General features: G+C 32.4%; 3 protein-coding genes across 5 annotated transcripts; 2 read left to right on the top strand and 1 right to left on the bottom strand.

Annotated features, from left to right (window-relative positions):
* The first annotated feature begins 242 nt into the window (after window positions 1-242).
* On the top strand, window positions 243-3,142 carry LOC124919210 (3-oxoacyl-[acyl-carrier-protein] synthase I, chloroplastic). Its single transcript, XM_047459399.1, has 7 exons — window positions 243-811; window positions 1,093-1,524; window positions 2,009-2,182; window positions 2,277-2,390; window positions 2,472-2,573; window positions 2,677-2,743; window positions 2,864-3,142. The coding sequence occupies exons 1-7, from the start codon at window positions 350-352 to the stop codon at window positions 2,929-2,931; spliced, it is 1,419 nt and encodes a 472-aa protein (XP_047315355.1). The 5' UTR covers window positions 243-349; the 3' UTR covers window positions 2,932-3,142.
* Window positions 3,143-6,553: 3,411 nt separating this feature from the next.
* On the top strand, window positions 6,554-8,674 carry LOC124919212 (uncharacterized protein C24B11.05-like). 2 transcript variants are annotated; one of them, XM_047459402.1, is made up of 8 exons: window positions 6,554-6,582; window positions 6,834-6,894; window positions 6,962-7,027; window positions 7,118-7,215; window positions 7,301-7,426; window positions 7,797-8,018; window positions 8,099-8,164; window positions 8,332-8,674. In XM_047459402.1, exons 2-8 carry the CDS (start codon window positions 6,846-6,848, stop codon window positions 8,485-8,487), a joined length of 783 nt encoding a protein of 260 aa, XP_047315358.1. In that variant the 5' UTR covers window positions 6,554-6,582; window positions 6,834-6,845; the 3' UTR covers window positions 8,488-8,674. The 2 variants fall into 2 exon arrangements, with proteins under 2 accessions (XP_047315358.1, XP_047315359.1); XM_047459403.1 differs by having other exon boundaries at window positions 8,312-8,452.
* On the bottom strand, window positions 8,360-23,090 carry LOC124919211 (Fanconi anemia group D2 protein homolog). Of its 2 annotated transcripts, XM_047459401.1 has the most exons (33): window positions 22,677-23,090; window positions 22,125-22,563; window positions 21,764-22,015; window positions 21,469-21,681; window positions 21,255-21,386; window positions 21,010-21,139; window positions 20,870-20,916; window positions 20,680-20,784; window positions 20,452-20,556; window positions 18,898-19,040; window positions 18,739-18,833; window positions 18,571-18,649; window positions 18,145-18,196; window positions 17,983-18,063; window positions 15,831-15,926; window positions 15,633-15,733; window positions 14,486-14,957; window positions 14,307-14,348; window positions 13,854-14,058; window positions 13,632-13,762; window positions 13,307-13,487; window positions 12,264-12,508; window positions 12,068-12,163; window positions 11,741-11,830; window positions 11,624-11,656; window positions 11,410-11,544; window positions 11,256-11,316; window positions 10,963-11,018; window positions 10,818-10,874; window positions 10,612-10,732; window positions 9,721-9,914; window positions 9,461-9,568; window positions 8,360-8,488 (listed from the first exon to the last, which is right to left on the bottom strand). In XM_047459401.1, the coding sequence occupies exons 1-31, from the start codon at window positions 23,051-23,053 to the stop codon at window positions 9,781-9,783; spliced, it is 4,506 nt and encodes a 1,501-aa protein (XP_047315357.1). In that variant the 5' UTR covers window positions 23,054-23,090; the 3' UTR covers window positions 8,360-8,488; window positions 9,461-9,568; window positions 9,721-9,780. The 2 variants fall into 2 exon arrangements, with proteins under 2 accessions (XP_047315357.1, XP_047315356.1); XM_047459400.1 differs by lacking the exon at window positions 8,360-8,488 and having other exon boundaries at window positions 9,260-9,568.
* Between the last annotated feature and the right edge of the window lie 1,262 nt (window positions 23,091-24,352).

The following is a 24,352-nucleotide window of genomic DNA, read 5'->3' on the forward strand; positions in this document are numbered from 1 at the left end:
ATATATAAAATAAATAAATATTTATATATAATGATATATATATATATATATATATATATATATATATATTAAATAAATGGATAGAATAATGAAAAAAGAAAAAAAAATATATTTATATAAGTTACTAAATTAGTCCTTCATCTATTTAGAGTGTTAAATAAAATAGCTCAAACTTAAAAAGATTTAATTTTGAACAACATCGGTTTCATCGAACTGATTGGTTTAAGGAGATTCAAAACCCTTCTTTCTTCTTCGTCTTCCTCACAGCCTCACACTCTCTCTCTAGCAACAATCAAGAAGAAGAAGCAAAACATAGTTAACAGAGAGAGAAGAAACATCATTTACTACAATGCAATCACTTCCATCTGTTGCTTCTTCTTCTTCTTCTCTTCGAACTTCTCCTCTTGACTCATTTCTCAATAGGTCTCCACAACTATGTGCCAATGTCAGGCCAAAACCCATCAACAAAAAATTCAAAATTTCTGCTTCTACCATCTCTGCGCCCCAGCGAGAGAAGGATCCAAAGAAACGTGTGGTGATTACGGGTATGGGTCTGGTATCAGTCTTTGGGAATGACGTCGACACCTATTACGAGAGGCTTCTAGCAGGAGAGAGCGGAATCGATCTGATTGATCGGTTCGATGCTTCTAAGTTCCCAACTCGATTCGGCGGGCAGATCCGGGGATTCTCTGCTCAAGGGTACATTGATGGGAAGAATGATAGACGGTTGGATGATAGTCTCCGTTACTGCATTGTTGCTGGCAAGAAGGCGCTTGAAGATGCCGATCTTGGCGGAGAAAAGCTAGGAAAGGTTTGTAATTTTGATATTGTCAAATAAATTAATCTTTCTGCTGTCTAATTCCATGGAAATCGAACATGCATGGCCAAATTGAAGCATTTTGTTTTGTCTGAATTCTGAAATCTGAAATCAGAGCTGTATTGGGTTACTAATTTTGATAAAAAGTAGTATGATTGCTCTTATGCTATTTAATTCCATGAAAACAGAACATGCATGTCCAAATTGAAGCATCTTGTTTGTTATCATCGATATTAGAATGATCAGAGCTCTGTTCTTTTTGATTTGATGTTCAGATTGATAAGGAGCGAGCTGGTATACTTGTTGGGACGGGAATGGGAGGTCTTACGGTCTTTTCTGATGGTGTTCAAGCTCTTATAGAGAGGGGTCATAGGAAAATAACTCCATTTTTCATTCCTTATGCTATAACTAATATGGGATCTGCTTTGCTAGCAATTGACATTGGTTTTATGGGACCAAATTACTCAATATCTACTGCATGTGCTACTTCAAACTATTGCTTTTACGCTGCTGCAAATCACATCCGGAGGGGAGAGGCAGATCTCATGATTGCTGGTGGAACCGAAGCTGCTATTATCCCCATCGGTCTTGGAGGTTTTGTTGCTTGTAGGGCTCTTTCTCAAAGAAATGATGATCCCAAAACTGCTTCTAGGCCATGGGACATCAATCGAGATGGTTTTGTCATGGGAGAAGGTTCCGGGGTCTTGGTAAGTGAGATTGTTTTGTATCTTTTTATTATTGTTATTTATGATTGTATCCCACCAGGTAGCTCAAGTCTCAGGATCGATTTCTACTAAGAACGCCCTAAAATTGAAGTGGGATCATGGTCGTGCTAGCTTCCTCTAACAATGAAAACCTGGTTTTTTGTTCTCTCAATTAAAGACTCTTTTTTAAACAATTTATCTCATTCTTTACTAGTTCTTTGACCACACAAATTATTTATCTTTGAGCTTTGTTGGCTAGTGGTGTAACCTTATTAAAAGATTTTGTTCTTTATAGAGATGTATCACTTTTAATGTTAGAGTCAAAATTTCAATTAAACTTTATATGGTTCGAGTTGAATTCAAATTATGACCAAAGGTCTCAGAATCGATCTCCACCAAGAACGCTTTGGTTGAAGTGGGAGGTCGTGTTTGCTTCCTTTAGAGAATAAAGCCTAGTTTTAATTTTGTTTTTCTATGATTGTGGTAGGTTATGGAAAGTTTGGAGCATGCAATGAAACGAGGTGCACCAATAATTGCGGAATATCTTGGTGGAGCTGTTAATTGCGATGCTCATCATATGACTGATCCTAGAGCAGATGGTCTTGGTGTTTCTTCATGCATCATCAGCTGTCTCGAGAATTCTGGTGTCTCACCCGAGGAGGTAGTAAATCTAAAAATCAATGGTTATTGATGGGTTCGATCATTTTTTCCTAAAGTTTTAAAAAAGAAACCAACTTGTGTTTATCTGTTTTTAGGTCAACTACATTAATGCACATGCAACCTCAACTCCGGCTGGTGATGTAGCTGAAGTGAATGCTGTCAAAAAGGTCTTCAAGAACACATCGGAGATCAAGATGAATTCCACCAAGGTAGTGATTTGATTATTGCGGTTTTTATGCTGAAATTTGCAATATTAACCACTAACTTTTTTCAATTTTTTTTCCATATAGTCCATGATTGGACACTGTCTTGGTGCAGCAGGAGGTTTGGAAGCTATTGCTTCAGTTAAGGCTATTACTACAGGATGGCTGCATCCCACCATTAATCAATTTGTATGTGTCCTTTTTTTTATGATCATCATATGTTCAAATTGGAAAATTGATTTTCAAAAAAGAAAGGTAATGTAACATTTTTTGTTTTGATATATTTACGCAGAACCTGGAGCCTTCTGTTGAGTTCGACACAGTGGCAAACCATAAGAAACAACATGAAGTGAATGTCGGTAAGATTCAAATTTCGTTTGCTGTTTGTTTTAGTATTTTGTGTAAAAATCGATTTGAAGGCATCTTTTTATTTACATAAAATTAAGTTCCTAATTCATTTTAACCTGGATTTGCTGCAGCAATTTCAAATTCTTTCGGATTTGGTGGACACAACTCTGTGGTGGCGTTCTCTGCGTTCAAACCCTAGACGTGTTTTCTTAATCTACAGAAACCGAATTAAGTGATAACATGGTTCAGGTTTTTTGTTGTTATTTTAACTTTTTTCTTGTAAGTTTCTGTTGTTTTTTCTTTACGAGATTTTGTGTTCGCAAATGAGTCTCGAGAACCATTTTCATCAAACCTTTGGCTATTTTCTATGTAGTTGGTCTATCTTAATAATGTGAAAACTATTAGCATGATTAATCTTTTTCAATAATTAAATTTGCTCTTTTTTATAGTTATATGTCTATAATTTGTTTGACAATGTTAAGTTCTTATTATCACTAAAAATGCTTTCAGGAATTTACAATCAGATTTAAAGATCTTATTCAATTCAAATACTTTTTAGAACTTGTTATAACTTTAAATTCCAACAATATTTTAATAATATAATTGAACTTTTGGTTTATATTGTTTATCTTTTCTCCTTTTAGTAGGTATTTTTCTTAACAAATTTGGGATCATGAGTCAGCTATATCATTTTATTTGTCAAATTGATCTGATCATCTTACTCAACTTTTTTTTAAAAAAAAATATTTATTGTAATTAAATGGTTTTGAGAAATTAATTATTGAGAGTTCAAAGTATTGACTATTAAATCAAATTATATATATTTTTAAATTTTAAGTTGATAAAGCAATTCAATTTCTATTATATCATTCAAAATTCTTTGTCAGTCGGTTATATAAGTTTTTCACTTAACCCTTATTGGATATTGATTTGCATTTGCTTCACTTTGAATTATTTTGTCATTTATTTAGTGACACTTATAAATGGTCAGAAAATAACAAAAATATAATGTTTAAAATATTGTTTGTCTACTAACTTGTTTTTTATAAAAATTATTTGTGCATTTATTTTTAATTGATTTTGTTCTTTATCATTACACCAAATTTCATTTTACAGCAATACACAATAGGTTACTCTCAATACAATTTTTTTTTAATTATAAATAAAATATTATTAAAAAATTTTTTTGATTTTTTTTTATTTACAATCTTGAATTTTTTTAATAAATTAAAATATATTTAAAAATTTATATAAATAAATTAGTTTCTACAAGTTTTAATTAAAATAAAAATATCCTTGTTAACAAAAAAATATATATATTATTACCTAATAAGAAGGGATAGTTGATATCAATTTTTGAAACTTATTTTCATATAAATATTTTATTGTTTTTTAAAAAGTGTTACATCCAAGAGTTTGTTTATTCTTGGTTTTATGGGATTTTTTTGGAATTTTGTTGAAACAATAATAATATAATAAGTTATTTGGGTTTTTATTTAGTTTAATTATTTAATGATGAAGTAAAAGTTATATAAATAAAATAATTATAAAAAAATAAATCAAAATAAAAGTTTATAATAATTTTGTTTGCAATTAAAAAAATGGTAAGACACTCACTGTATATTACAAACAAAATATAATGTACGGAAACAAAATATATATCATCCGAGATATAATATTGTTTTCAAACAAACAAGGTAGATTATTTAGGCAGAACTCCATCTAGTCACATGGATATGAAATAAAAGATTTGAAGAACCAATTCTCCTTATGAATTGACATCTATGATAGAATATATTCCGAACAAATTGAAAGATTTTGAAATCTTCACCTAGCTTAATACTTGTTTCTCTTGAAATTATTGTAATTTTTCTTCCATCATTTTTTACTTCATTTCTTCATTTATATAAACAAATTCATTTAAAAAAGGAAGTTATTTTTCCCACCCTCTCTAACATCCATATCCCAAGTCTGTAAAATTGAGAGTTTACGTAAAATCGCTGTCAATTGTAAACTCATAAAATCTAGAGTTTACTTAAAATCGTAAGAGTTTAATTTAAAAAAATAATAGTTATATATTATTATTATTTATATATATAATTAAATATTTTATACTTAGTCAATTTAAAAATTTATATATTTAAATATAAAATTAATTAAAAATAATAATAATTAAATAACACTATAAAATAATTATACTTATAAAATTAATTATATTAATTAATTTATTTGAATAAATAATAACTTTATTTTTTATTTTTTAAATATAAATTTATTTTTTAATGTAAGATTGTTTAAAATCGTAAAATCGAAATTATTTATAAACTTATAAAATCGTAAAATTTTATTAAAATAAATTTAAAATCGTAAGAGTTTAAATATTTAAGAGTTTTACTTAAACTCAAACTCGTTAATATGTGAAATCGTAAAATCGTAAGATTTTAAGAGTAACTCGAGATTTTAACAGTCTTGTCACCCACAATGACATCCCCACCCACAGCCTCACTTTTAACTCACCCCCAAAATTATTTATTTATCTCTATCATCTTTATATATTTACTTTTTTTTTTTATTTACTTTTTTTTTTATTTAATTATTAAGTTTTTTTATCATTAAATATAATTAATTAATTAATTTTTAATATATTTTTTCTACTTTATCTATTTAATTAAAAATACAAAATATTATTATTTTTATATTATAATTGTTTAAAATATATAAAATATTAAAATGTGTTTTAATTTAATAAAATATAAATATTTAATATTTTTTATATTAATTATATATATATATATATTAAAATATTTATAAAAAAAATAAGTGAATGATTCAATTTTTTTATTTATAAATAAAATTATCTATCAAATTATCAAGATAAAGTATAATATTATATATACTTTAAAATATTATATATTAATAATTAATCAAATTAAATATAATATTTTATCGCATAATAAGATTTAACTGAAACACAAATGAATTTATATTTTTTTTAAATAAAAAATAATTCTTAACTGAAATAAGAAAACAAAAATAAATATTCGAAAACCGATATAAAGAATATTAAATAAATAAAATAAAAAATCTAAAAAATAATTAATTAAATTTAATGAATAAGAAAAATATAATAATTAAATTAAATTAAAAATTAAATAAGTAAATTTAATTTAAATAAGTAAAATAAATAAAATTAAATAAGAAATGTAAATATATAAAAGTTAAGTATAAATATGTAATTTTGGAGGTGAGTGAGAAGTGGGGTTAGATAGGGATGTCAAGAGGGGTGAGAAACAATTTGTTTTAATTTTCTTCTTTAAATGTAAAAATCAATTCCTCTACCATTTAATTAAAGAAGGATCCATTATTTTTCAATAAAAACTGGAAAATACATATTTTGTAAGTTTAATTAATTAAGAAAAATAATAAATTTAACGAAAAAATCATCTAAAGCAAATCAATGTGCCATGCCATGCGAGTATAAGAGAGAAAATCTTAAAAATGTCCCGAAACGATATTTCGGGATGAAAAAAAATAAGAATAAACTCTTTAGAGTAGCTCAATTGGATTTTTTTTTTTTTTTTTACCAATATATTAAAAGTCTTAAAGAGAATTATGATTGTGGAAACAATATTAAATACATTTGATTAAAACAAATTAATTAGTAGGAATAGTCTAGAAGTATATTTTCTTATGCTATTAAAATTAATATTTGGGTGGGAATTAGATGAATATAATTAAAGATCCTCCACTCATATATTCTCTATCTCACCTCTCTATTATATATATAGAACATCATCAAACCATTTCTTAAATGTATCAGCCAAGCTCTTGATTGAAGAAGACATTGCAGGTATTTTTATTTTTTAACTTAGAAAACTAAACCAATTCTTCGCTTCAAAAATACTTTGGATCTTTTCGACAAAACTCTTTTTACTTAAGCTATCACAATGAATTACGGTGTGCAAATAATATTTCTTGTAAACAATAAAATTTGTATTTATAAGTTGATAGCGCATGATTAGGGTAAACTTGCTTTTATTTTTAACTTCATTATGAAGTGTTAAACTCAATCCCACTTCATATATACCACTTAGGACTTAGGAGGTGGAGAAAATGGAATCCATTAATAGTGAAGGAGCTAAGTACGAATGTTTGCTCTTTGGTAAGTAATTAACTATTCTAATCCACAATTTGTATAAATTTTAACTAATCATGTCTTAACTAATTAGACATGGATGATACTTTATACCCATTGAGCACGGGCCTCAATTTTGCTTGCCGATTAAACATACAAGGTGCATTTCTTAAGCAGTAACATATAAACAATTTTATTAGGAATAACTGTTTATATGTAACTAATAATGAGATGCGTTTGAAAATGGAAGATTACATGCGACAATATTTGCATATTGAAGAGAGTTGTGTGCCAAAAATGTGCGTTGATTTGTACAAAGAACACGGAACCACCATGGCTGGTTTAAAGGTAAATCATACTCATATTTACTTAAAATAATCATGTGCTAAGTAATTTAAAATGAAAATTTATAAATTTTTCTTTAATGATGCAGGCACTTGGTTACCAATTTAATAATGATGAATTTCATGAATATGTGCATGGAAAATTACCATATGATGTGCTCAAAACTGACCATTTGCTCAGGACACTTCTACTTTCCATACCACATCGCAAAATCGTCAGTCTATTACTTTGGCCTTGTTTCTGTTTATTTGGATAATCACTTTTTAATTATTTGAATGAAAAAATAAATATTATTGACTTGTAAAAAATATAAATAAATAATAATTTGAAAAAGCTAAAATTAAAAGTGCTTTTATTATTGAAATAGGATCATTTATGGATCAGATTATTTTGTCATCATAATAATAATCAACTACCAAAATTAATACCAAAACAGTACAATTAAAACACTTCACATGTTGACAATTGACACCCATAAATCTAATAATAAAGAAGGTTCTAAAAATCTAATTTAAAGATGCATAATAATAATAAGTTGCTTATACATTTTAAAAGGTACATTAATGATTGGTTTGTTTTTTTAGGTTTTCACAAACGCTGACAGAGCTCATGTAGATCAAGCTTTGAAGAAACTAGGGCTAGAAGATTGTTTTGAGGATATCATATGCTTTGAAACCCTAAACCCATGTAGCCAAATTGATGATCATATTAATGGTGACAACTCTAACCCTTCGATCCTATGTAAACCATCTCTCAAAGCATTTAGTGATGCCATTCGGATTGCAAAAATTGATCCAAACAAAACTGTAAGAAGAAGAAATGAAGATTTCTTTCTCTAATTTGCCAAGTAAATTGTTTTCAACTAAGACTCACTCATTTTTGTCAGATTTTCTTTGATGATAGCACTCGAAACATCGCGAGTGCTAAATTGGCCGGTCTGCACACCGTTATTGTAAGTATAATTGGAGTTTATTTACATAGTAGACAACATAGATTATAAGTAAAGAAAAATCATATTAATATTTAAATTATAAGTAATTAGGCTTATATAAGAAGAGTTCAAGAACTAGAAGAAACCCTAAAATAATAATAAGAATAGAAATGGGCCAATTAATGCAGGTAGGGAGTTCAAAGCTTGTGGATGGTGCAGATCATGCATTAACAAGTATCCATAATATGAAAGAAGCACTCCCTGAGATATGGGCAGTAATGGCTAACAATGAAAATATTGGAGAAGCTGAAGAAGATTTGATCATCCAGCCAGATTCGGTTTAAACTGTAATTTATGCTTAGATTAGCAGTTAGCTCATACAATAAACAATATCTATATAATTGCTGATCAAGGGTTCCTAGTTCCTACATAGAGATTGATGAACTAAAATCTCTAATCATGTCCAATTTACATTAAATAAAATGAATGATGGCTGTGGCTGATGCTACTCTCCATTTATGAAAACCAACCAGTTCTTTGTAATTGAATGAAATGAAGATTAGATCAAGAGAAACAATCTCCCCCTTTAATTTCTTGCCAATTTATATGAATGCTTTGGAAATTTTTAGCATTCTTCAATAGATATGAAATGAATCAGATATACATATATAAGAACAGATGGAAATCATTTGTTGTTAATAGTGCTTTATACTAAGTCCTTCTTTGATGTGGGTTATAGTGATTATTTTCAAATAACTCACTAGCCAATCAACAATCAAAATATCCAAATAACATCATTCAAATCAACAACCAAAATACTCAACCCACTTCTTACACCAAACAAGGTTATTTGGATCAAACAAGGCCTGAAATAACTAATATAGACAGGTACAAGTTTTTCACACAAATAATAAAAATTCTAACTGCATTTATCCCTACAAAAGTTGATATTATTAATGATTTTCACAAATATTGAAATTGATGAAAAAATAAATAAAAACTAATTTTTTATTTATTAGAATGGTAAAAAGTAAATATAATTTTAAAGTATTTAAGTGACCCAAGCGATCTTCAAAATTCAGACACTTTTAGGAATAAAGATTTAAACATACTTCATTGTAAAAATATATTAATTAAACCATATAATGTATCAATTAACTAATGGTACTTATGAACTTAAATCTACTTAAAGAACAAAATATTCATATCTTGAACAATTATGTACATGGAATTACCAATATTTCAATTATCACTCTACCAATTCCAACGAAAACCAACAAATTGAAAATGTCAACAATATATTATCATGATACTTACTTGGAAGATTTAACACCATCTTTGAATTTGACCATCTCAGTCAGGGCTTGAGTTGCAGTGGTCATAACTGAAATACACTTGCTCTCTATGGACCTCATCTTCAGAAACCTGGCCAACATTTTATTAGATATTTTTTCTCATATTCTTAATGTCAATGCGGACAAGTATTTAACTTAGACTAGGATAAACATTTCTTATGATTATAAAAGACAATCATATGCAATTGAATCATAAGGGCTTTCATTATTTTCTGGACTCACTTGGGTTTGGAGATGGTTTAGTGTAAATATGAACCTCATAATATATGATTTTCTCCTTTCTTAATCACAACTGTCCACAGATATTGGTTGTTCCTCCGCAGTTACTCCATCTTCACAATCACCATCATCTTGACAGTCTAAATATACTTGAGAGCTCACCACTTGACCCATCAAATCCTTGTGCTTTAGATTGCCTGAATTATTAATAGGACATGACACAAGAATATTATTTTGTACATAGTTAATTATTACGACCTATTATCAATTTTCATAATCTATCGACAAGCATCGCTTGTTTAGCCTCTTGGACTCTGTTTGAACCAAAATACTGAACTCATAAAATTATCATGATTCAGGTCCAAGAAAAAGATGTGGAGAATGGATTAGTTGAGTGCTTGTACAAGAAAAGAAACAATGCTATATAGTTACAGTTAATCTTTTTCACATAGGGATATCCTATTAGTACAGTGCCAACGTGCTAGTCTTCTGGATCGAAACTCATGGTCTTCCCTTAGAAAAAATAATAAGTAATGGGTTGTTTTGGTATATTATTTTTCCATATTGATCATGATTCGAAAAAAATATGTTCGCCAAAATAATTTTTCATGATCTAATAAACAAAATTATCTTATACACAATGGAACAAAAACTTACATCATAATTTGGATAATGATATAGAAAACAATTTGTATACCAAATGTAACATAAACTACAGTATAATTTGGATCATGATTAAGAAGATAATCTGAATCATGATCCAAAAAATAATTTGAATCATAGTGCAATTAGTTTTGGCGATTTTCCAATGGGATTGTGATTGTGACAAAGATCACGACATAATACAAGTTTCAAAATAGGTTCAATCTTTTCACACAGAGAATCAGTGCATACCCATCCAAAAAGTGCAGCCACTTGTTGTAGTGTGGAGAAGAGCCTTAACATGGAATAAAAAACTTTCCAGAGATCTCTTTGTTACGGGAATTTTGCGAGTGATGGCTGTTTGCTTCAAACCCTACAAAACAAGAAAATGAAGCCATAACATATGAGGGTGAAAAGGAGAACAATGTGGAAGAAAGATTTGTGATTGCGCATCTAACCTTTGCTTCAGAACATAAAGTTTGCAGTGTTCTTGTTGCTTTCTGAAGTTCTCTCACCTAAGTCCATATTGTTTAAATTAATTGTTTCAACATGACAAGATTTTTCCAAATATATAAGCATAAATAAAAGTTTCTCCAGACTTACCATTTTTATAATGAGAACACTGTGACTTTGGAATTGACTCTGCAAGAAATCAAAAACTGCAGTACAAACTTTAGACTCATTGAAAAAAAACATGACACTTTGTTTTTGAGACCATGGTTTTCTCCCTGAAGGAGGTGAGCACAATCCCACCATTATAACACCCACTTCAATCAAGGTGCTTTCAGTGAGAATCAAACTTGAGACCTCAGCCTCTTAGTTCAAAACTCTTACCACTTGAACTACCTTTAGAGGGTAAACCATGACATGGCAAACCAGAAATGTCAGTAAAATACCTTTGAGGAAGCAATCCATGAAATTTCCACCATATTTGATGGCCACAGCATGCACAGTTATCTGCATCACATTGCCAGATTTATGCACTAAGCCAGGGGAACAAAACTTGGGGATAAAATAAACTAAGACAAAAAGCATACTCTTGTTACAAACCTTCTCATGGATCCTGCACAAATTAACCAAAGACACTACCACATTTACAGATTTCTCTAGGTTTTTCAAAAGAACTTCAGCATCTTCTGGCTGACCAGCTGAACTAGGTTTGCCTATAAGAGTGACTTCCTTGATCTAATTTCAAGGGAAAATAATAAGATTCAGTTTGTAGAATGAGTGATAAAATAGAAAAGTTTGAGAAACAGAAGCTTACCAGCTTTTTAAGAACAACTAGGTTCTCTTCTTGCTATAGGTCAGATAACAACTGTCAGAAGCCTAAAGGATAACACCTATAAACATTCATGTTATATCATGCAATTGATCCACTTACCAATACACGATACCAAACAAGGAACGTAGCAGAACTAAGTGCTGGGAACACTTCAGCATCATTTCCTTTGCTTGCTCTGCCTGTTGGAACCTGGAAGTGAGTAACAGTCATGACAGAATATTTAGGTTTCAGCTAATTCATTTTCTTGAGCCAACAATCAGTTTGTGTGCCATCTTAAGCAAAATAAACTATTTTAATAAGATATTTAGCAGTTAACTTGGTAACAAACTTAGTAACAGAAAAAAAAAATCGGAAACAAACACCGATGACACGAAAATAAAAACAGTGAGGTACTCTTTGCAACATTAATTGTAAAATTGTTCACACCTGAGGTAATACATAGCAAGCAAGCTCCTCCAGCAAGTCAGAAGTGGAGTCACTGTTTACCAGGTAAATATGCAGTATCTTGCCAACTCTCTCTCCCTGCATTAGTTGATATTATAATGGAGAGACAATAATACAAATGAAAAAAAAAAAACTTATTCAAAAGCACAAATTTCTCAGAGGAAAGCAGGTTGAGAACCTTGCTCTTCCATCCATTATCATTACTATTGTCTAAACTGTCACTGTTGACGCCATGCTTTAATATTTTTGAAGCAGAAGTACTGAGTCTATTGTCCAGCTTTGGAAGGAAATCCATGGAAAGGCCTTTCTGAAGCCTTTTATCATTTTCTTCCTCCAATTTATGAAGAAAATTCCTGGCAGAAATAAGTAGTGATTCAAGAGTAAATAGCACTTCTGAAGCCAGCATAAATGACTTGCATATTCCTGCAACAAGGCAAACATGTAATATTTAAATAGACAAATCTTATATTGTTAAGTTGCACAAGGGATTAACCTAAGAATCATAAGGATACTGAAAAGGAACAAAACACATGAACAAGGTACCCACTTACATTATAGACATTGTCAGATAGTGCAATAACTTTTCCCCAAAATTTTAGACAATTAAGAAATGAAATATATATATATATATATATATATATATATATATATATATATATATATATATATATATATCGAGAATTCTTTATATTGTTGTAAGGTTAAATGCAAAGCAGGAAAAGGATCATAATAGAACTTAGATTGTTTACTATAAATTTGAAGAATGAAAGTGCGTATTTTATTTAAAACATATTCTCTAATTCATTCAAAAATTTTCAATAGTCTCCCTCCCAAGGTTTGTATAGAATGTACATCCCTAGGTTTGTATAAATTCGCAATTGAGTTCTTCGAATCTTGCTCTTGGTCAGTTTTTAACACCTGAATAGATTTTTGAAATTGATTCCTAATTATCTAATGAAAGTTCTTGAAGATATTCCCTCTATTCAATTTTATTAGATATCTAACAACAAATGAGTTTGAAAATCAATGTAAAAAATCACAAAAGTGCATCAAAATCTAAGTAATAATAAAAATAAAATGGCACAAGTAGAAAAACAATCAAGACAGGGCAAAGGGTTATACGTATAAAATACGCACAGCACTACAAGCACTAACATGTAATAAGTTCAAAAGCTCACTCAACCTAATAAAAAATGCTTTGGCAAGTCATAAGTGTAATACCTGACTCTAGAAGCTCTTCTAGGAAATAATAAGCACCACAATACAGGTAGTTGATACTCCCAGGTAAAGGGGCTGCTTTCATTTCAGAAAAAAAACTACAAGGTATCTCCCTGGGCTGAAATGCCCCAAGAAGATCTGATAGCATTGATCTTTCTATAAGAATTCCAGGTAAATTTATGATCTGCATACAACATGAAACAAGGGTGCTTAAGTTGATGGATAAAGCCTTGTGGAATAAATTGTTGTGATTTGGGAAGACAGGTGGTGGCACCACTCGAAGAGACAGGTAAAATGGTTTGGATGATAGAACAGAAGATTGGATCACCTTAATAAAACAATTGAGTGCTTCTTTGAAGACTGAACCAGCAATTGCTGACTTCAGAACAACCCTGTGGGTTAAATTTGGGATGCCAAATGAAGCAACCTCAGTATCAAAATGCTCATCGGATTCAATACCTACAAATATAAGTTATTGGTATTAGCAAACTCATCACCCTAGCCTGCTAAACAGGTGCATATTGAGTATAGACCTGAAGTTGTATAGTACCTTGTGTAAGAATATCTAGCGCAGAACACAGATGTGTCCTTAGGCTTGGAAAAAGGGGGCGAATATTGCTTAAGAAGTCAATCCTGGTCAAACTCCTCAAACTAGGTGAACTGGTCAAGCATTTGGACAATAGTTGCTTGTTTGGAGGATAATATGCATCCAACCTGTAGTGAAGCTCTCGCAGTAGGTACAGATGCAAGGGTAGCTAGAAAATGAAAAATGTGCAGTTATAGGACAATAATCCAACTTGTACATGGGCAGCAAGTTAAAATTGCAATAGTAATTAGAAAACAACAAAACAGATTTCAAGAGATTGATGGCCATTTAAATTAGATGTCTCTTGGATTAATGAAAATGGTTCTATTCTTTCAAAGAAAAGTAGATCTCTCTTCACAAGTTGCTTTTTATAAAGCTCAATTCGTGTAATAAGATTTTCTTTAGCAAGAGTTGTACCTCAATTGCAGAATCAACACAATCAGAATCTTGATTCTGAACCTGAAAACAAGTAACACTAACCTATTAGTCTAGATTACATGACACACCCATGAATTTTAGGAGCTTAGCTACTTTTAGTTACCAGGCAATAGAGAAGAAAAATTGAAGTCAATAAATTATATTGTGAGCAGAAGTACCATTGAGAAACCCAGGATCGAAAAACATCCAACATCAAGAGGCCTGAATTTGTATCTCTGTGCTTCAACTAAATTAGCAACTGCTGAGATATCTACAGTTACAGTTTTGCTGGAGTCATTGTTTTGATTTGCAGGTGGGTCAGTTGGCCTGTCAATAGCGCTGCCAGATGAATCACGGGTATTTTCAGCTTGGCTTGTTAACTTATTTGCTTTCCTTAATAACTCAACAACAGTCATTTGTCTAACTTTCATGTTAGCGTCTGTAGTAGTTTCCTTAGATACTTTTTTACTTTTCTTCTTTTTCATAGTGGAGGAAACCTCGTCATTCTTCATATGCTCAGTCCTCTTTTCCAAATCCAAAAAGCTTGGCTGGGTTAAACAAGAAGCAGCAGAGTTCTCCATATGAGGAGAGAGTTCAGGTAGAGACATAGGATGCAGTTTGAGGCAATTGTTCAAAAGACCCTCCAGAACTCTGCACATAATTGACTAGAGTCATATGCCTATTTAAAGTCATAATAGCTCCAAACTAAGAGCAGAAAAATGAAGGATTGAGATTTAACACTTGGAGCCCTCATGCTAAAAAACAGCATATATGAGAAAAAAGTAAATCGGAGAAAACAATGAAGTAGCAAGGTCAAAATCTAAATAAAGGTCAGACTTTTAAAACATCAATGAGACTCCCCCTTCAGATGGAGTTTTACAAAATTATTCAATGCAGTTGGCAGAGCACAAACTCTCATTTCCAGAGCCACCAAAACCAATTTCAAAGGAGGATATTTCATGTTGACACCCTTATAGACAACAAGCTTCCTCGCAAACCCAAAGAGCAAAGCCCTAGAGTTACCATTTTGACACACTACAGTATAGATAACCGGTGATGAATTTAATATCTGAAATGATGTTTAAAACAGGGGAAAACTGTCAATAAATATCTCATAGACAGCTACAATTGATGCCAAATCTAAGGGAGAGTACGAAGACAATATTTTTCTGTGTACCATCATATAATTGAGCATCTTTATGAACTAAGTACAACTGAAGATCTGTTATGAAGAAACATCCTGAGATTACACATAGGGAGTGAAGGAAGTGAATTGTTTTTTGTCTTTTTCCCAAGCAATATACAAAAGAACACAAAAAGACGTACACAAGGTTCCGTAAGCGCTTCATTAGCTTGGAAATGATCTCCACTTTCATAGTTTGGCTTATAGCATTGAATTTCCCAACTTGTGTGCAGAAAGCATTAAGCTGAATCATCATAAAGAAGAACAGCATTAATGAATAAAAAATGGTTCACCCAGCCTTATTCAACCATGAAATTTGGAATTTGGAATTTAAACCTTACCAGCTCCCTTATCCAATTAATTGCATAATAGAGAGAGAGACAAATAACTTGCTTCTGCTTCCCTGACAAGTTGTTCCAGCTTGACTCACAGATGATCTAATAACTCATAGGACCGCCATATATTAGCAAACATCATATTTTTGGTTGGTTAGATACATGTATTAAATTAATAAAGCTACCATCAGCTCAAGCATGATTAGACAATGAGATATGCTTCACTATTCACTGTCAAACAAAGAGATCCAAAATGTGTATATGGATGTGGGATTTTTAAATGAAGAGAAAGAGAGATCTTTTGTATATTATTCTCTTAAAAGTTGGACATATTTATACAAATATTAGAGTTGATTTTCATCAATTAGGATAGATAAGAATCCCTAAAAATATCTCAACTAACTTAACATATGCAGACATAAATTAGAGAACAAATAAAACAAAGATAATCCTAGATTGAGTATTTCTAGAGGATTCATGGAATATTTTCAATATGCAATACACTAGATTTTCTAATTACGGGCTGAGCACAGTAATAAGATAAATTGCTGCAAACACTAGTTTATACATTAATAGAATGGACGGCACACCATATCTATAAACACAAGATTTGTTTTTTCCTGTGCCGTTTCTAATGGAAGTGGTATCCTAGAAAAATCAACTTTATGCAATTTATTTATCAGTAGTTATAATAATATTTTGATAATACATGAGGTAGGGTTTGGGCTACAACATTAACCCTAGGACATGATGAGTTGGCAGAATAGTCAAATAAACAGCTGTGTTAGCAGCTAGATTAGTCCAATAACAGCTAGAGTAGTTCAGAGGCAGTTAAAGGTTGTGACGATTAATAGTTATAACAGCTCAAGAATGGTTGAAGAGGACCTTTAAATTAGTGGAACAGTAGAAGGCAAGGATATGATGAATGTAGTTGATGATTCTATTTCCTTCCTTCAGCTCTCTCTTCTCTCCTAAATGTATCTCACCCTAGGATTAGGGTTTTCTCTTCCCATCCCAATCTGTAATTCTTCCCTAGCAGAGCTAGAGTAGATTCTCTCCACTCAGTCAAATTCTATATACAAGAACCTTTTTCTCATCTAATTCCATATCACTATGCTCATATAGGAAAAATTCAATGCAATCACAGAAAGTGGGACAGATGGAGTAATTATCATGTAAATGGTAGGAAGAATGTTAAAGATACTTTAACGTGATTAAATATGTAATATTGTAGTTTACTCTTGCTTTTAGCAATTTTCATGAAAATAGTTATATTGTTTGAACTTGAATGGCATGGTGGTTATGGGCTTTGTCTTGTATCAAGTTATAAGTAGGCTTAGTGTCACTGAAATCTTCTAGTTGTTCTTTGAGTAAGGTAGCGGTTGGTATCAATGTGTGACCCTTCACCAGATTCATGAGGGTAGATCCCAGTGTTGTTTGACATTCACAAGGTCAAGAAAGCTTCAGCTGGAAAAAAATTGACACTTGCCACATAAAAACTGTAAGGGTTAAACCCTAGAGTTCAATAGGGAAGAAGTTCTAGCTAATATTTTCTTGAGTTCTTTCAGGAAATGAATTGATGCGACACATATTGTGTTGTACCATTGTTGATGACCCTGACATAGCACACACGCAGGAATGAAACAAGAGGCATGATGTACTAATAAAACAAAGTTTTAAAGGTTGTTGAAAATTTGTAAAGGTTAGATGTAATTTTCTAAGAAAACAGTTTTAGAACAGTGACAAGAATTCATCTGCAAGGATTGCTTTAGAAGAATAGTTTCCTATTTCTCTATATTCTCTATAGAGGATAAAGCTAAATTGGATGAACTAATAGAATCCAATAAAGTTTAGTGCAATCTTAACAAGGTTTCTGAAGTCAAAACGCAACTAAATCAATAACTAACAAATAATTTAGAATCCTTTTAGCAAGTGCTACCAGTATTTGCTCAAGTTGTCAATCCTTTTCATTTTTACAAAGTTTTTTCTTTTTCTCAAAAAAAAAACAAAAAAAAAAACAGAGGAAATGTGATTGGTCTAGTTAAAGATAGGACAGTCTTTTACTACAAACATTATATGTTGTCAACCAAGCATCTTGTGTTGCACATAGAAGGGGAAAATATATAATAATGCAAGTTAGTGAGCAACATAGTTTTACCTTAGAGGATGGAAGATGCAAAGGGCAACCAAGTACTGCATCAATTCCACTCAGATTTCCCTGATTCATCAATCTTTCAATCTGACAAGAAAATGATTAAACAAAACATGAACAGCTATTTAACACTAGACAATCAAACCCCCAACTAAACCATGCACATACTGTGGAGAGTAGAAGAAACTTGGCTGGGAGCACTTGTAGTAATACAGAAGACCTGCATGAGAACTAGTAATTGGTGCTAGCAAAACTATTATTAACCAACAAACCATATAGCAGAAATCAATTGGCAAATTGCACAATAGGACTTCACTAGCATGAATAACATACAGACTTATATTTAAGGCTCCAAAATATTCAGCTACTTTGTGAGTTATCTGTTGTCAACCTGAAACAAGGCCTAAGTTATTTGGATTTAATCCAAGTGACCCCTTATCCCATCATCAAGTTGCTTTGGACAAGACTAGTTATGAATGAGATCACAGAGATGCGTAACTATATCAATATTAGAGAAGAGCTTTTGTGTTTTCCCCGTGTTCACGTCCTAAATAATAAAAAAAATACAATATTAGCTAGAGAGCAACACATTACTGTTGTGATGAAGAAACCATTGGCAAAATGTTCAAACAAATGGGAGATATGTCACCATCCAAGTTCATCCAGAGTTCTCCTGCATAGAGAAAGGAATTTATGATGCTCCTCAACAAAAAAAAATCATATAATTTTGTCCTTCCTATTACTTCTATCTCCTTCACTTACCTTCTAAACAACAATACAAGTCCTTATTAGGCAATTGTCCTTTTTCGAGATCCAACAAAAATGTTGATTCAAATTCAGCAGCATGTTTAGTTATCCTGCAAGGTAAACAAGGTTAATGATAGGCCTAACTTTTGTGCAAAATCTTATATAGTATCTTACCATTCTATGCTTGAGGGATTAAGAGTTTTCTGATTTAACAAAGAAATCAATTCATCATAAAGCAAGATCAATGGAGAGGATAACTGCTGGCAAGAATTGAGGCATACTTTCAGGAGTTCTAGAGCTTCTCCGTGGTCAACATTCTGCAGAGACAATGAAAGAAAACTAATAATTTCTTCAACGAGAGACATAAGATATGTATTAAGGGAAGGAATTGCATATGGACGAGCATTTTTTATTAAAAAGGTCAACTTTAATTAAAAAGAACGCAAGATGCGTTCAAACGTTACAAAAGGGAAGGAATTGCATATGAACGAGCATTTTGATAAGGCTAACCAGCAAATACTAGATATATTCCTTCTTGTTTGGTGATACATTTTGTTGGGCATTAACCTTTTTGTAAGTGCAGTTTGGCTTCCTTTGGCATTTAACAAAGGTTATTGCACCATTCCCTTAAAAAATGTTTTGAAGTAGTCATGTAAATGTGTATCGTTGTTCATCTAATTAAAGAACTTCATAAGATAAATGCTATGGTAGCCTTCACTTTGCTCAACTTATTTGCATAAATGATGGCTTATATGAAGGGGTGGTTAGATAAGAATTGGCATCAATACAAGTAAAGCTTTATACCAATTTGTAATATTGAATAGTAACAAATTGTTGTAAATGATGTTCATGAGTATGAGACGAAGAAAAAACTAAACAAATTCAAATTCAAATTCATATACTATGCACAAGACAATAAATTACTTATTTTGTGTCCAATCAAGGAAGAATACCAAACTGAGAGCCCGAACCCATATTTGTAAATCATTGGCCTAGCTTGGTAAATGGAGACTATCCAAATCATTTTTCTACACAAAGTCAACTAAATCAACTCCCACGTCCACAAATTTATTCAAACGGACTTCTCTCTCTAAAATCTATGGATAGCAAATGTACAAGCTGAAGTTGTTACAACCTGAACCTATGGTCCTCTCTCTTTGTAACATAGTTGAACTTTAACGAAGGGGGATTTTTCTATTTTTCCTTTCATAACTACAGTGGGTTTAAAGGATTGAACACGAGGAGCTGCAATTTATGAAGATTCTTATAGAGGAAGCCATGGAGGAATTGGGTTTGCAGTTTTTGCATGAGGGTCAAAGCCGGAGATGGATGTGGTTGTCGAACAAAGATGCTGTAATGGTGATTGAGGATGTTCAACATTGAGGAAGAAAGTGAACACAAGTTCCTCTAGCTATCCGGATAGCTACTTGAAGGAGATGAACAGTGGAAAAAAGGAACTGTTTCGTTCTTTTTTGTATTACATATAGCATTGAATTATATTAACACATAACTACTTAACCTCTGAGTGTAACAAAGTCATGTAGAAATTACTAACCTGCAGAATTGAGCAACTTTATTTTAAGTTTAATGCCAATATTAAATATTTCTAAATATAGTATCAAATTTAAGTATTTATGTGAAGTTAATGGCAAAAACTCTTGATCCTTAAAAAGAACTGAAAAAAAATATGCAGTGACTAAGCAATGTATAACTAGTAAGCTAACAAACCTGAGATAACAGCCAGGCTCTATTATTTGCTTCCCCAAAGCAGGCAATTATTCTCAAAGTTCCAATAATACCCATCTTTTTGTACTTTAAATCTGTACTACTGACCTGTTGAGTTTAAAGACAAGATAGAGCAAATAGTTGTATAACTCAAGTGATTTGACTAAATAAACATAGAAATTTATGGCCAAGCAAAGGTGTTCCCAAGGTGCAAACAAGATGTTCTCTTACCTGCTTTCTTACAATCATCAACAGTTCGTCTGCTATGGAAGATCTAAATGAATTGGTTTTGCTGCAGCGTTCAAAATGTGCAAGTAGAGTAAAAATTTCATAAACCTGCAATGTGAAATCTTGTTTAGAGCAAAGAAGACATTATTCAGTAAGAGAAATAAATAAGTGAAAAAAATAATAAGTAAATAACCTTGTGCAGATTATCAACAGTGAATGCCTCTAGGTAATCAAAGATACCTACACAGTAATCAACATGTTATCTTAATTAACCTTGAGACTTTAAAATGTTAATGGATAATAGAATGTAAGACTATGGGGGAAAAAACTCACCATTGATATGAGAAGCAAGTGGGATCAACTGATCTGGATACAGGGAAGCAAGCTTAAATAAGGAATCGAGTGCAGAACTCACTTCAAAAACAATGCCAGAGCCGACATGGCTAACTAGGGCACTCAAAACCTGTAAAGAGAATAGTAAGATTTGAGCTTGACATAATAACCTTGCACTCCCCTTCCAAAGCCCATAAAAAAGGAAACAATGGAGATATACAACCAGAAATAAATATGTTGCATACTTCTTGTCTAGAATAAGTGTCAACAAATTCCTTGAACAGCAATGTGTAAATATGAATGCCAAAATCCCTCATCTTCTCTTCTTTGCAGGCTAAGAGGAATTCGGACAGTGATAGAAATGCAGGGAAGTACTCCTACATCACACACATTAACTTTAAAAGAATTTGAATGATCAAAGTATGATATAATTTATCCATGGAAGTGCTAACCAAGTACCTGTACAAATTCCTTTTTCCCATAAATGCATTGGTCAAACATGGTGGCCACTATACAGCCTTCTGCAATTTTCTTCTTAAACATTTTCTCAACATTCTTTCGAAAAGATTCCCCATTCATGTAAATGAGCATAAGCAACCAAATGTCAATAACCTTATGATCCCTGGCCTTTTTAAGGGAACCCAATTCTTTCAGTATTTCTGAACAAATTATCTGGTAAAAAAGATCAATACTCAATGATGAAAACTATTTATAACTTTGAAGAGAGAAACATTGGATAATATACAAGACATACACTTTTGAAACGAAGACTCGATCTTAAGGTATCAAGAATTGAAGCTTCCACGTTATCAACAGGTAGCATTCCCTTTAGTTTATTGTTCTGTGTAGGCCCAGTGGATAAGCCAACAAGTTTTAAGTGTTCTCTGACCTGTGTGATAACTCTTCTAGCATTTGCAGATGTTGCGGAAAGAAACAAGAACCTTAGAAGGCATGGGAGATACGTTGAATCGATGGTTCTAATACACGATAATGCTATTGTGATTGCCTTCAGAACATATGATGTATATCAGTCATAACAACATCAAAACTAACAATAAGGAAAATGATTGAGATTCATTTTTGCTATCCTATTATCACAACTTAAGAGAAATAACCTGATCTTGTAGTTGGTCATCCAAATTGAGGTTTGAGAAAGAATCAAGCACTGGCAGAATGATGGAGGAGTCATCTTGAAGCATTTGGTCAAGTGAACTTACAACCAGTTTGTTGCTCTGATTGCCAATAATCTCAGGCAGCGAGCCAATAAGCTCTTTCTTCAAATAAACAGGGCATACAGAAAGAATCTGAAGTAATTTCTCGGAGAATGCCTCAGAGTCAACCAGAAAATCAAGCCACCTGAACTGGTTTAGAATGAGCCTTGGCATTGATGGCGAGACACTGCTGCTGGTGTCATCATCATCAAAATACTCTGGTAGCTTCTCAAGTAACATAACTTGAAGATCTAATTGGATACAAGGAACTAGTAACAAAACTCGAACAAGGCTATCATTTCTACCTGAGTAAGACCCGTCTCGATTTGAAAAGGACAATACCCTAAAATTAATCCGAAATAAAACATAAATTAGCAGTATCATACAATGTGGACATAGATGAACATTATCCTAATGAGAGAAACCGAAATTATTTAAATGATAGTGACAACGTACCGCCGGAAGTTGTTTGGAGAACTGAGGTAAGTAGAGAAAGCCGAAAGGAAGTCGTTGCGAAGAGAAGAATCGGAGGAGAAGTTACGGTGGAGACGGGCGCGGAAATTGTGTAGGTCGGATGGGAGGCATGGCGGTCCGGCAGGATTAATAAGAGTACATCCAGCATCAGCCAGTATGGAAGCCATCTTTTCGACCGGAGTTAGGGTATCCGTCTGCTCCGATGATGGCCGAGCAGGCGGCGAGACGGCGGGAGATGCAGCAACTCCGTCGTCAATGGAAACGTCGGTTTTGAGGATTTTCGGAGGAGTGGCTAGTGGGGGGACAAAGGTGCTGGAGGGCCTCTTACGAGAAGGAAGTCGGCGGTTGAGAAGAACCATTGTTTCCGTTCTCTTCTGGTTCCGGTGAATCGCACTAGCAGTGAGAGAGTCGCGCGTCGAGGAAGAAATGGCGCCAACTGTAGATTGATTTCAATTCCTGACAAGGGGAAATTGGATGAAATGACCCTTATAAGACCCTTCACTTCAAAAAAGGACCCGACTAATAAATTTTATAAAAAGGGTCTTTTTGTCCTACGAAATGTCCGTATTATCCATCGCGCCCACTTTATCGTTTAATAACGTGAAATGTCACTCTCGTACTTTTCTTTAAATCGTGTTTTTAAACTCACGCGTTTTAGATGAACGCACGAGTAGCATTTCACGTCTTTCATCGTATATATACTTTATTTGCCCCATCATTTAAAAAAAAACTATTTCCTTTCACGACTCTCGATTCTCTCACTTTCCATTCACGACTCTCGACTCTCTCGACATTCCATTCCAACTTCGTTCAACATCATTATTGATCAACTCTCATCATCGTTCGTCGTCCGTCTCTTCGATCATATATTCATGTGAGTTTAGGGTTTAGGGTTTAGGTTTAATCTGTAATGTTCTCATTATTCTGCCGTTTATATTGATGTATAATCCTTAGCTTTTAAGGTTTATGTAGCTTAAGAGTTTATGTGTGCATGGGGAAAGTTGTCATTTAGAGCAACCCTAAAGGGTTTGAACATGGACCTAAAATACTAAAGGTCGCTATATCTGGAGAAGAAGAAAGCCATGGGGAAGAAGAACAAAGACAATAATGTCGATATTTCTTATATTGTATATGGGTTCGCACTAGCCTTATAAATGTGGACCTATGAGGTTATCAAAATATTTATCCTCAAACTTGCAAAGAATACGATGCTTCAAGCGCATGAGTCTGTCTGTCTAAGGATAATACAGTACAAATCTAGCAAGAAGAGAAGCGCCTCTGATCTTCACACTTCCCTACAAGGCAAGATTGTCAAGAAGATGAAATTGTCTGAAGATGAGAAGATCTTATATGCTGGGAAGGACTTTGAAGATATGGGAGGTAATTTTTTTTTGATTACTTATTTGAACTTGATTGTAGAAAAAGGAAATTTGGAGATATTGAAGATGTAGTTCCCCTAAACCTAACATGAGGAAGAAAAGACAAATTACTTACCCCATCACCTCTCATTCTACTCCTGTCAAACCTTCCACGAGTAGAAGAACCTGCATCCCTACCCTCATCAGCTCTTATTCTATTGAGAGCGCCACAAGTAGAAAAGATGATGATTCCTCTCAAATGAATCCAGCATCAATAGATCCCCATGATGATGATGACCC

This window comes from Impatiens glandulifera, chromosome 1, assembly GCF_907164915.1.
Source record: "Impatiens glandulifera chromosome 1, dImpGla2.1, whole genome shotgun sequence".
Taxonomy (NCBI): domain Eukaryota; kingdom Viridiplantae; phylum Streptophyta; class Magnoliopsida; order Ericales; family Balsaminaceae; genus Impatiens; species Impatiens glandulifera.

Bases quoted from the DNA above. Each gene is read 5' to 3' on its own strand.
- LOC124919210 (XM_047459399.1), top strand. From the start codon at position 350: ATGCAATCACTTCCATCTGTTGCTTCTTCTTCTTCTTCTCTTCGAACT. The intron at 2,183-2,276 runs GTAGTAAATCTA...ATCTGTTTTTAG, and splicing joins CTGGTGTCTCACCCGAGGAG to GTCAACTACATTAATGCACA. The intron at 2,574-2,676 runs GTATGTGTCCTT...ATATTTACGCAG, and splicing joins ATCCCACCATTAATCAATTT to AACCTGGAGCCTTCTGTTGA.
- LOC124919212 (XM_047459402.1), top strand. From the start codon at position 6,846: ATGGAATCCATTAATAGTGAAGGAGCTAAGTACGAATGTTTGCTCTTT. The intron at 7,028-7,117 runs GTGCATTTCTTA...TGAAAATGGAAG, and splicing joins TTGCCGATTAAACATACAAG to ATTACATGCGACAATATTTG. The intron at 8,165-8,331 runs GTAAGTATAATT...CAATTAATGCAG, and splicing joins CCGGTCTGCACACCGTTATT to GTAGGGAGTTCAAAGCTTGT.
- LOC124919211 (XM_047459401.1), bottom strand. From the start codon at position 23,053: ATGGTTCTTCTCAACCGCCGACTTCCTTCTCGTAAGAGGCCCTCCAGC. The intron at 20,917-21,009 runs GTGAGTTTTTTC...ATTACTGTGTAG, and splicing joins ACTTGCTTCTCATATCAATG to GTATCTTTGATTACCTAGAG. The intron at 14,059-14,306 runs GTACAACTCTTG...TTCATTTTCTAG, and splicing joins GTGTTGATTCTGCAATTGAG to CTACCCTTGCATCTGTACCT.